At 43.4% G+C, this 12,170-nt stretch overlaps 1 protein-coding gene across 1 annotated transcript in view; it reads right to left on the bottom strand.

Moving 5' to 3' along the window:
• LOC106678084 (sperm-specific sodium:proton exchanger) overlaps window positions 1-12,170 on the bottom strand; it is a gene marked incomplete at its 5' end in the record, with an annotated part of 162,896 nt that overhangs the window by 23,473 nt on the left and 127,253 nt on the right. Inside the window, 1 exon segment of the mRNA XM_067053048.1 lies at window positions 6,666-6,803. Within this exon segment, the coding sequence (XP_066909149.1) occupies window positions 6,666-6,803 (138 nt within the window).

Genomic DNA, 12,170 nt, shown 5'->3' with positions numbered 1-12,170 from the left:
ATAGAATGGATATTGGCCTAAAGTCGAAAACTGAAGAAGGAGAAGGAACCTTGTTCAATGGTCGGACGAGGACTTTCTTCCAGGCGTTGATAAAAACGGAATTTTGAAGGGAGAAGTTATAAATGAGCAAGAAAGGCAGGAAGAATGGAAGGGAGACAAAGTTTGATGATCTTTACAGGAACATTGTCTGGGCCGTAATCGTTAGTTCTGGACTTGAGGACTGCTGAGATTAAATCATCTGGAGAAACATTTAGGAAATAAAAGTTATTGGGATCAAATGGGATTTCAAGGATGTGAAGAGATGAAAATTCGCATGAGGTTGTTGAAGGAGGAGCAACAAAGAAAGTATTAAGCTCGTCTGGATCACCTGGGTAGTATGGACAGGATGAGTTGTCTACTGACTGCCGAGTAGAGAGGACGTGTGCAGAGTGTTTTAAAGTTTCTAAGTGTTTTTAAAGTGATAGTAGAGATATTTTTGAGAACAGGAGTGTGCCAAAACGTTGGTACAGAAGTGTTTTGTTGCTGTGTGAAATTTGAACAAATTCCACCGAGCAGTTTTGGCGGAATTTAGGACACTTATCCTAATGGTCAAGTGGTTTTCACCCCACGTGACTGAATAAACTAACGGGATCAATTTGTGGAGTAGAAGATCGTAAAGAGCACAAAAAACTGAGAAAAACGAATACCTACACGACCCCATTCGTTGCACTGCACGGTAAGATATCGATTTTTAAAGTTTAAAAGTTAAGTTGTGTGTTGGAGTGAGGTGCCTGGAGTGGTTGGAGTGGTGTCGCGCCGTGCACCTTGCCCTAGAGGGGAACGTCTAAAATCAAGGTGAACTAAAATCAAGAAATAAGTAGGACAACCCCCGAGACTTTAACGGTGGGTGAAGAAAGAAGTGGGCCTTCGATGGTAAATCCGGAGATTTTAACGCTGGGTCAGGATGGAAAAGGGTCATCGATGGACTTGTCGGTGATTTTAACGCCCGAGAAAGAAAGTAGGTCGCCCTCCAAGGAGAATTTGGTAGTCGGGATGGATGGAGATGGACCCTCAATGTCAGAATCGGACTTCCCAATGACAGATGCGAGTGTTGGGAGGGGAGTGAGCCCACAGAGCCCCAAGGAGAAGAGGAAAAAGAGGGCTGGAGTGGAAGACTCTCTCTCAGAAGATAGTCCCTCCGAGAAAGCCAGGACCCTAGCTGATTCACACTAAGATCAGCTTGAAGAATCAAGAGCATATTAACCAAAAAATCAGGGACATCGTGGTTGGACTAGAAGCCAAATGGCACTCCGTCCCTGGTATAGTTAGGGAGGTGGTCCGGGAAGCCTTATACACCGACCAGCTCTACAGTATCATCACCGATAAGGTTGCAGAAATGGTGGCTCCACAGATTGTCAAGTCGATGGGGGAAGCCGTGCAGAACGTGGGAGTGAGGTGTCTCCTACCTCTGAAAGGGTCAGCCAGACCAAACCACGTAAGAAGACCAAGCGGCAAGAACCCAAAAGTAAACAGGAGCCACCAAAATGTTATGACGCTGCCCCGGCTCCAATGCCCCTGAAAGGGAGTAACAACCCCATATGCCGGGCCAGGAACATGACGGAGGACACAAGCGAGGATGAAGAGGTGTATAGGGCGGTTCCGGGCCCAAGCGACCAGGCAAAGAGACTCCTAGAATGGGACCGGCTAAAGCAGGGAGGACTCGAGGCGAAGCGGGCGATGGCGAGGAGGCCCCGCCTGGAAGTTAAAGGAGTGCCAAAGCACTGGGATGAGAAGATCCTGGTTAGGTACCTGTGGGACAAGAGTGGCCTTGGAAATGCCAGAGAGGAGGACAACGTGGAGTGGATGAGACCCTGCTTCTCCACTCCTGGGGTGGGCTATCGATGACGTGGGCGGTGGAAATCCACCAGTCTGTGAGGCTCGCCCTGATGAACTTGTCCGCAGCCGACACGACAACAGGATGGTGGAGCATGACCATCAGAGATTACAATCATCCCTGCTCTGCCTGCGGTGTCAGAAGTATGGACACCTTACCAAGGCATGCACAGAAGGCCTGGCGTGTAAGTGGTGTCTTGGCACGGGCCATAAGATAAAAGAATGTCCGGCAAAGAAGAAGGGACTGACACCAACAATGTGGTTACAGGGTTTGGTGTGGCGTCGAGGGTGGTCACTTTGGGCAGTGGTGAGAGGAGGCCTAGAGCGGCGATCGTGATAGTTAATCCCTTCCTCGACGTTATGGAACTGAAGCAATTCACCGGCAAGTTATGTGAGGTGGGGAAGGATCTCCTTCGCCCTTGTTTCGTCGTACATGCCACCTAGAAGGAACAACGAAGACATCAACGATAGTATCGCTGCTGTGGAGGCTGTCGTACTCAAGTACTGTAATGCGATGGTCTGTTCCGACACCAACTCGAGGAGCACGGCCTGGGGTTCGGTTAGCACAGACGCCAGAGGGAGACTGATGGAAGAGAGCGTGGCTAGGTGTCAGCTCGTCGTTATGAATGAGCCCTCTGGCCCCACATTCGTGGGTGCGAGGGGCCAGAGTTGGATAGACGTGACACTGGCCACGGCTCCCATGGCGAGGCGAATAGCTGACTGGCCCCTAAGGTCAGACACGAGCGCCGACCACCGGGTCATAGCCTTCAGTGTAGTGGAGGAGGAAGGCGGAGCCCTAGAGGAGGAAAGGGGCTTTGTGACCCGATAGACGAACTGGAGATCCGAAACGGCGTGCGTCACCAGAAGAAGAAGTTCTGGGACGAGTTCATCGTCGAGGAGTCGGAGAAGAATCCCTGGGGCATCCCGTACAGGGTGGCGCTGGGCAAGGTTAAGCCAACACAAATGATTGCTGCCATCAAAGTTGGAGGAGCCCAGGCAACCACCCTGGAATAAACGGCGATGATGTACATCGATTATACATACACCAGGGATGATCCGTCCCAGGACACTGCAGAGGAGAGTATGGAATGACACACCACGTCATACCCACCAGGTAACGACCTATGCCCACCGTGGGAATTATGGGACCTACGTCTTGCCGTGCTCGATGAGTTGTTGGGGGAATTACAAGATAGAGGGTTCCTTGCCGCGGCCTACGTCGACGACCTGGCAGACATCGTGGCCGGGGATAGCAGAGCCAGATTGAAGAACGAAGCGGAGAGATGTGCCAGTCTGGTTGGAGAGCGGTGCGTGAGGAGAAGGTTAAGTACGGCCGCAGCTAAGACTCAGGCCATACTCCTAAAAGGCTCCACGGACAGGGCTCACCCTATCACTCTGGACATACAGGGAGAGAAGGTGGGGCTGGGTGAGGAGGTGACATACCTCGGAGTGAGGATGAGGAGATGCTTCGACGCCACCCCTCACCTGGCATATTTGAGGAATAGGGTGACTCTGTCACTTAACGGGCTGAGCAGTATAGGGGGTGCTTTCTGGGGCCTCAGGTACCCCGCTACAATGACTATATACAAAGGAGTGGTGTTGGGTATTCTGAGGTACGCATCCCCTGCGTGGAGTCGAACAAAAAAAGTCGTAGGGATGCGGGAGCAGAAGAAGAGACTGGCCACTACGCAACGACTGGCTCTGCTGAGGGTCACGAAGGCGTACAGGACGGTGTCGCATGAGGCGGTGCAGGTGCTGGCCGGAGCAATGCCCCTGGACCTCATCCTCAAGGAGGATGCTACGAAGTATGATGTGAAGAGGCAGGGGCTGGGAGTGTTACCAGCGGGACTCCAGGAGAGGATCGGCGAGACCCCGAACCTTTGGAAGAAGTTCCTACGGGAGGAGTCGATTGGGGAGTGGAATGGACGGTGGCGGACAACCGAAAAGGGTGCGACGCTGAGGAAATTCTTCCCCACCGTCCACTCAAGATTGAGAGCAGGTTGGGTCATCCCAGACTAATGGGTCTCGCAGATTCTGACAGGACACGGAGGATTCCGGGGAAAGCTGCAAAGCTTCGGAAAGAACGTTGCCGCCCGGTGCCCGACGTGTGGGGTCCCTGAAACAGCAGAGCACGTGGTATTGGACTGCACCGCGATGGAAGGAAGGACCAGGTTGTCGAGAAAATGCTGGATTTTCGCCCTCGCTGAGTCGGACTTCCCTCTGCTGGTGGAAGAGGATAATTACCCGTACTTCAGGGAATTCATCTACGGGTGGAGGGAAGTGGTCGGGCTAACGCACTTTACATTTGGAAGGGATCGGCGACCCACCAATGGAAGATGAAGATCAAGATGACAGCGAAGAAGCAGTTTGAGACCAGGAGGGCTGGACTAGGCTGCGCACTGGAGGTGACAACCGGACGGATGCGGACCAAGCGTGTTGGACGAACCGGACGGATGCTGATGGATAAGGTGTAAGATAAGCCCCATCTTAAGGCACTCAACCGAGTGCTGGGCTGCACCACGTTTTTATCATTATTTTGTCTCCAAAAATTAAATGGTTCTACCATTAATTTTGTATACACATATGAAAATAAAGTTTTTTAAAAAAAGAGATGTTTCTTGGCAGCAGTGGCATGCGCAATCCTAACGCACTACCCCAATGTTGCAAAAAAAAAAAGTATGGACAGGATTTAGGAATGATGATGGAGAGGTTCTTAAGGATTTTCCATTTAGATTTAGGATCAGGTGCTTAGGATAGGATGTTGTGAAAGTACTGCTCCTTGGCGCGGCGTAAGGATGTTTGGGTAAGGTTTAGGAGAGACTTAAAGGTGGAATAGTGCTCTGAACTTCGGGTGCGTCTGAAGCGTCTTCTGGCAGCATCTCGTTTTCTCATTAAATTTCTTATTTCTGACTTGATCCAGGGAGCCGGAGAGCGTTTGAAGGTACGGTTTTTTAGAGGAACGTGTTGGTTTAGGAATTTAAGGAGATTTGAGGATAGGCATTCAACCATGTCATCAATGGATAAAAGTGAATAGATGGGTTCTAAGGAAAGGGAAAGTTCGTCAAGGTAGGGACCAATGTTTTCTATGGTTAAGGAATCAAGGTTTCGCCAACTAATTGTCTTTGGCATAAGCAAGGGAGTGGGAATGTTGTAGGAAATTCTTATTAGGTCATGGGAGGAAAGAAAAGACATAGGAATTTGGGAGGAGGATAAAAGGTTCTGTGGCGAATCAATAATAAATACATCTATATCAGGTATCAGTGGACTGAGTATGATGTGTAGATTGGTAGGGAACAATAAAAAGGCCTAGGGAGAAAATTATGTCCATAAGGTATGATCGATCGGGAGAATCTGTGAGAAGGTTCGTGTTGAGATCAACTGCGATTATTATGTTTTGGAAGAGAGGAATATATGAAAGGAAGGAGGATTCAAATGCATCATCAAAACGAACTTGAGGTGGGCGATAGATAACAATATAGAGGAGGGAAAAGGGGCATGACGTAAGTTGTACAAAAATGTATTCCAGATGAGGGGTGTCAAGGGAGGGAGACTTTAAAAGGATTTTGGCCCTCAGGCTGTCGTGAACATAAAGAGCAACTCCACCACCAGTACGGTCTGGAATAAGGAAGGAAAATTAAGAATATATCGGAATGGATGCTTGGGTTAATATCAAGGGAGAGGGTACATTCACTATTTGCCAATTTGAATACAATGTGGCAGGCAATAAACTTGTATTAGGCATATAAAAGGTATGCTGAGTGGAAAGAGAAAAAGTTAAATACAGTTGGATTAAATTTAGATAAATATAGAAATAATAAATATAATTTACTAGAGATAAAATAAATATTTGAACACAAAGATAATTTATTTGGCTTGAAAATAAAAAGAAAAACATGAGCAATATTGAATATCGAAATACCTTTTAGCTTTTCATAAAATGTTTTGTTTTTATTTTTTTATAATATCGATATTTTATTTTGATAATTTCGTATTCATTTCGGTATTTAACATTGTTGATAATATCGATATCGAAGATGAGAAACGATATTTCGATATTTTTTCGTCGAAATATCGATATTTGGTTTAAACAGATTAAGACAATTTTATAGAAAGCATAAAAATAGTTTTTCGATATCTTATTTTGATAATTTGTTATTCCTTTCGATATTCAATATTGCTCATAATATCGATATCAAAGATTATAATATGATTATAAGAAGTATTACGATATTTTCCCATCGAAATATCGATATTTAAAGAATTTTTATTAAAATAACCTAAAAATAGTTACTCGATATTTTAAATTGAAAAATTCATGTTCCTTTCGAAATTTTATATTGTTATTAATATCGATAACAAAAATTAAATACGATATTTCTAAATTTTTTATCGAAATATCAATATTTAGTTTAAAAAGACTAAGAAAGTTTATAAAAAGCATATATGAAACCGTATTCCCTAAAATTTTGCATTTTCTAAACATTTTTAAATTACCTCTCTATAATGTTGTGTAAGTTTGTAGTGTAGTGTATATTATTGGTATAAGAACCTTTTCGAGTAATGTTTTAAGTCAATTATCGTAGTTTTAAGTTTCTTCTCAAATGTTTTCTATTTTTAGATAATTATTGGGGGAGGTGAGAATGACAATCCATCCCCCGCAAACTAAGTCTGTGGATAATGCATGCGTTAGCTTATTTTAAATACCAAATCTGTGAAGAATCATATTTATTATAAGTGGCAATAATTCATACCGACATTTGTTCATGGAAGATAAATTAAAACTGTGATAATACCTTGTATTGTGGTAGGTGCCTAAAGAGGAGCTTAGAAATGTTGATTGCAATACATTTCCAAATATTAGCCCGCATTTCATTAGAAGCTTCATTTCTCCAAAGAACTTGTGTTACGCATTTGTGAGGGATGTAGACCACCTAATTGAAATTGTTTAGTTGGGTCAGAAGAAAAATATCTCGATAAAATCATTTAATTATCCAAGCAACCAAAACATGGTAACCATTAACAATAATTACAAGGTATTTTACACCATTATTGTAATAAAGCCCACCTTCACAACCTTTCATGGGATAGGAAGCATATGGTCTTTTAAAAGCTGCAAAAAACGCAAGTACATAGCTTATGTATGTATATAGTATGCACACTACAACTTATGCGGATATTGTACTCTATCAGAGCCTAGATTCTCCCGTCATTTTACGAACTTTATTTAGACACATACACACGCACGCACGCACGCACTTACTCACTCACACACGCACGGATGCACGTAAACACACACACACTCACAAATAGGGGGATTCTTACCAGATATGTCGGGAACCGGGGAAATAAAATACCCAGGGTGGACCAAAACTAGAATCAAATCCTGGAATAGGCGGCGTACTGGTCAACGTCTGTTCTTTAGGTTAGAGGCAGATGTTTCAAAACCTGGCACGTTTTGTCACAAGTCACAAATGATACAAGATAATGTTAATTGTGCCACGGTATAGGGGCACGGAACCTCAGTAACGGCGTCTATAGGGAATGCGAAAGCGGGTTCCCCGGCGTCGTCAACATACGACCGCAGTGCTACAATGGTGAGGGGCTTGACCATTGTAGCACAAGACTAACCATTACAGAGGTGATGCAAAATCTTGAGAGCATAATTAAACAGCTTCTCTCATTTGCACCAAAAACAACGTCCACGGTAAGATAAGAAGTTATGCCTGCGAAATCCAACTATACTTTGAAAAGTTGAAAACCGTTGCCCTCCCTATCTATCAAAACTGCAGATGGTCACACCCAAACAAAGGAAGTCTGTCAACCGAAGAATAATGGTGTTAAATCAGAGGGGACACTAGGGAAACCAGACCTTCTTTGGGGGCGATAAAAGGAAGAAAACTGCACAACCCAATGCATAAGTAGTGCATCATAATGTTGATCGCGAAAGCCTCGTGAAGGCTCAATTCCGAAACCTTGGAAGAGACAGCGCCTCTTACCTATTCCAAGGAGTAAGGGAAGACTGGAAGACCCGTCAACCTATCGTCCAATTTGCTTATTGGATACTATGGGTAAGGCATTTGAGAAAATCCTTTCCCACAGGCTACAAAAGTTCACGGAGGGAGTTAATGGCATCTCGCGGGTTCAATACGGTTTTCGTAGAGAGTGATCCACGATAGATTCTGTTGGATTGGTAGTTGAGATGGCCCGCACAGCAATTGCAGGAGCAAGGTGGAGGAGAGGTGCTAAGTGTTATGCAGCAATCACCACTCTAGACGTTAAGAATGCTTTTAACACTGCAAGATGGACCTGCATGCTCCATAGATGCTCTACGGACTATGGTGGTGCCAGCCTTTCTTATGAGAGTTCTCACAGTCTACTTCTGTTTTATTTTTCAGACATTGGCCAAAGGAGATACTAGGTGACTGGTGGTGTCCCACAAGGGTCGGTAATAGGGCCTCTTCTGTGGAAAGTGATGTACGAAGCAAACTTGAAATTGACAATGCCGGAGATAGCCACAGTTGTGGGATTCGCAGATGACGTTGCAGTTGTAGTAGCGGCGAAGTATTAGGAAGAAGTTACCCTCATCGCAAACTAGGCTGACTGTTGTAGGTCCGAGGTTGAATGTCTTCGGTAGGCCTACAACTTACAGATCACAAAGCCGAGGTTCTCCTAGTAACTAGTAGGAAGCAAACTGAGTCTATCACTGTCACGGTTGGTAGGCACGAAATTCGTTCCCAGTTTTCCTTAAATTACCTAGGAGTCATGATCCATGCACGTCCCCGCTTTAAAGTTCACACGGAGTATATCAGCGCCAAATATGCTAAAATAGCATCCTTTATGTCACGCTTTATGCCAAAGGTTGGAGGTCCCAAAGAATGTAGCCAAAGGATTCTTGCTTCTGTGCTATGCTACTGTCCACACCATTATGTTATATGCAGCTCCGCTTTTTTAAAGAAACGATGGTTACCAAACCATACAGAAGACGGATGGTTTCAGTTTATCGCAGGGTATCTTTAAGGACAGTTCGTGCTTTTCAAGCTGTTTCCTACTAAGCGGTGTGCGTGATAGTTCGAATGCGCCTGTGGAATTTCTTATTGAAGAAAGAAGCAGGCACTATGGACGACGCTTACACGTTTCCAGAGAAGAGGAACGAAAAATAACCTCCGACCAGTGGCAGCAGCGTTGGGAGGCTGCTGATTCCGGGAGGCGGACTCGCAGGTTAATACCCGATGTGGGCTCGTGGTATGGCCGCCAGCATGGTGAGGTGGATTTTTAGGTAACCCAATTGTTGACCGGACATGGATGCTTTAAAGCCTACCTGTGCCGATTAAACTGGACAACACTGCAGAATGCTCTGGATGTCAGACTGTCGAGGAAACAGCGGAGCACGTGTTTTTTTCTTGTATTCGGTTTGGTCAGGAGAGAAGCGGATCGCAGAGAGTGTGTGGAGGACGCATCACACCAGGGAACGTGGTGAGCTATAGGATATGCTCAGACCAGCATTGGAACGCAGTGAAGAGATTCACCACAGTGGTCCTCAAGAGGTTGAGAGAGGAAGAGGGGGCTAGAAGACGTGACTAGCATGCAAACGTGAAAACCATGCGAAGAAAGCGACTTGGCACTCAGCCATTTCCCTCCTTGAAGTAATGCCTAGCGGCGGTCCCGTGGAGAATAATGAATAGGTGTAGGGCGATGGTTTTAGTGTGTAAAAATTCCCACACACGGACAGGCACGGGCCTATCCGTCTCTTTTGAAGATTTCCACTGGCCCTTGTAAATCCATCTTTAGCTGTTATGCCTATCCCAGTATTACAATCGAAGACTGTTGTTAGATCGAATTGTCTTAGAGGCTAGTTGCCATAATCCAGCAATCATAGAGGTATTTTCAACGCATGGGCAACGGAATGGGGAAGTAGAATAACAAATCGACGTGGTGAAGTTCTCCTGGAAGCTTTCCCAAAACTAAGTGATATGATCTTTATGAACACCGGAACAAACCCGGCGTTCACTAGAGCAGGAAGATCATCGATTTGACGTTTGTCAGTGACTCCGACAAGCCATTAAAGAAAGTAAACGACGGTGCTGGAGAGAACTTTGTGATGAAGTGGATGTAGACCTATGGAGAAGACCTTACAAAATAGAACTTAAGAAACTATGTAAAGGCACGATGCAGCTCCTCACGAGATCAAATGTTGTAGACAATATTGTCAGAACACTATTCCATGAGCAGGCGAATAATAATGATTGTATAGACATACAACGGATACAATACACATACAACGGATTTTCCACAAATCACGCAGGAAGAGATATAGGACATCGCCTCGGACCTACAACATGGTAGGGCACCAGGATAAATAAATTAAGAAAAAAAAAGAAGACTAATTTATAAAAAAGACAATAGCTATATAAAATAAAAACTGATGGACGAAAGGTTGATCCACTCCAATAGGTCAGAGGAAGATATTTTGCTTGTCGAGGTGTGGAGATTGCAGCTCCGTAGCGAAACACACCGCTGCAGTGGTCCAAGGTTGGTGCAATGGCTCATAAACAGTCGAAAGGTTCCAAAAGCCAAGATGGCCACACTGGCACTTATTGAGGGCAGACAGGGTCTAGTTGTTTTTATTAATTATACGAGTCGATTGATTAGCAACAACTCATATTGCACTTTAAGGTCAGAAACGCAGAAAAAGTCTGGTATAATACCGACTGACTCAAAACTTTTCAATAAATAATATCAAATGCACGCAGGCAAGTTACAAACGTTCATGGCCACTGATTAGCCGGAACTTATTTCAAGTCGAAACACAGAAAAGGTCTGGTTTCGGATTTTATTATTGACTAACAACTAAAACTCTGTACACAAATAGTACATTATAAACGCAGACAGGAACTCATTTCAAAACGAAGATCAGCATTCAAATTCAATTTATACTTCCGTCTTACTTAATCGGTTTTTTATATATCATGTCCTGAAATGAAATAATGTTTCTATAAGTAATATGATCGTATCGGAAATGAGAAAATAAAGTTAAGTTGCAGAGCATTAAGATAAAGACCTTGGCTTCACTACGTTGTGTCTAACGATGTTTTTCAGATTTCAAATACATTTTAATGTTATCGGTCGAACTAGTATTGTGACATAGTTCTTTCTACTGAAGATTTTAGGCAACTGTCTCTATTACCTAATAATAACACATTAATATAAATACATATTTTTCATCTGAAATAACTAAATTCCTATTAAAATAATGTAAATAAAGTAAATGTAATTAAATTAAACATTATTTGAATCAAAACACCTGGTGAGCCCTATCACCAACAGACAGAGATAAATACAGAATAAAATTATTAAATGATTACCCAAATAAAAAATTTCCTCAGCCCCCTCTTAAAATACATTACCAGAATAAATTCATGAATGTATTTCAGAAAAAGAGCCTACCATCTTCCCCTTTTCAATCATGACTTCATCCCCACGCACCCATGGGACTTAGAAGAAAAAAAAATTAAACACAAATACTAATAAAATACAATTTATAAAGTAATTACAAATATTAGCAGTTAGAATAGGTTGGTTACCATTAGATAATCTCCTCCCTCCTCAGACTTACCGAGGTCAGAAATGACCTGAAAGAGGGCCATTAAAATATAAATCAAATAAAGTGGAGATGATGTTAGACTTTATCCACCTCTTCTCGATCCGAGGCCTAGGCGAACCTGATCCTATCATTCAGTTATCTCATTCACAGGTAAAACGCTTTGTGGGTTTGTTAGTCGAAGGATAAAATTCTATTAACTTTTTCTTATAAAGCTGCCTTTTATTTTGATAGCGAAATACTAAGGAGATAATAATTACCTTCTTCTAGAGCTGATCCGGATATAAGTGCTAACCGCTAGCTACTATTGTAATATTGTGAAATATATGAAATATTCCACAATACTGGTTAGGGAAAAAGAGAATAACATTTTTCTTTTTTCATATTCGAATTCACATTGTTTAGTGTGAATAAGTTGAGATTGAGTGAGCTGAAGCCATGGAGATAGTAGGTGTATTGTTTAATGATTAATAGTTTTGTGAATACCTTCCTTCGATATGAGGATACATGTTTTCCAACTGAATATAGTCCTATTTATTTTTATCAATCACTTTTGTAAATGTATTAATATTCATACTTGATTCGAATAGGAATTGAAGAGGCTGCTACTGACTGCTTTCTTGGGCCTATCACACTCTGCCATCGAGAGCGATTCCAATCTACTGACTGCTTTCTTGGGCCTATCACACTCTGCCATCGA

The sequence above is a fragment of the Halyomorpha halys genome, unplaced genomic scaffold, assembly GCF_000696795.3.
Source record: "Halyomorpha halys isolate HHAL.00 unplaced genomic scaffold, Hhal_1.1 Scaffold122.1, whole genome shotgun sequence".
NCBI lineage: Eukaryota > Metazoa > Arthropoda > Insecta > Hemiptera > Pentatomidae > Halyomorpha > Halyomorpha halys.
Note: the sequence above shows the minus strand (reverse complement) of the source record. Positions and strands in the feature narration are given on the sequence as shown.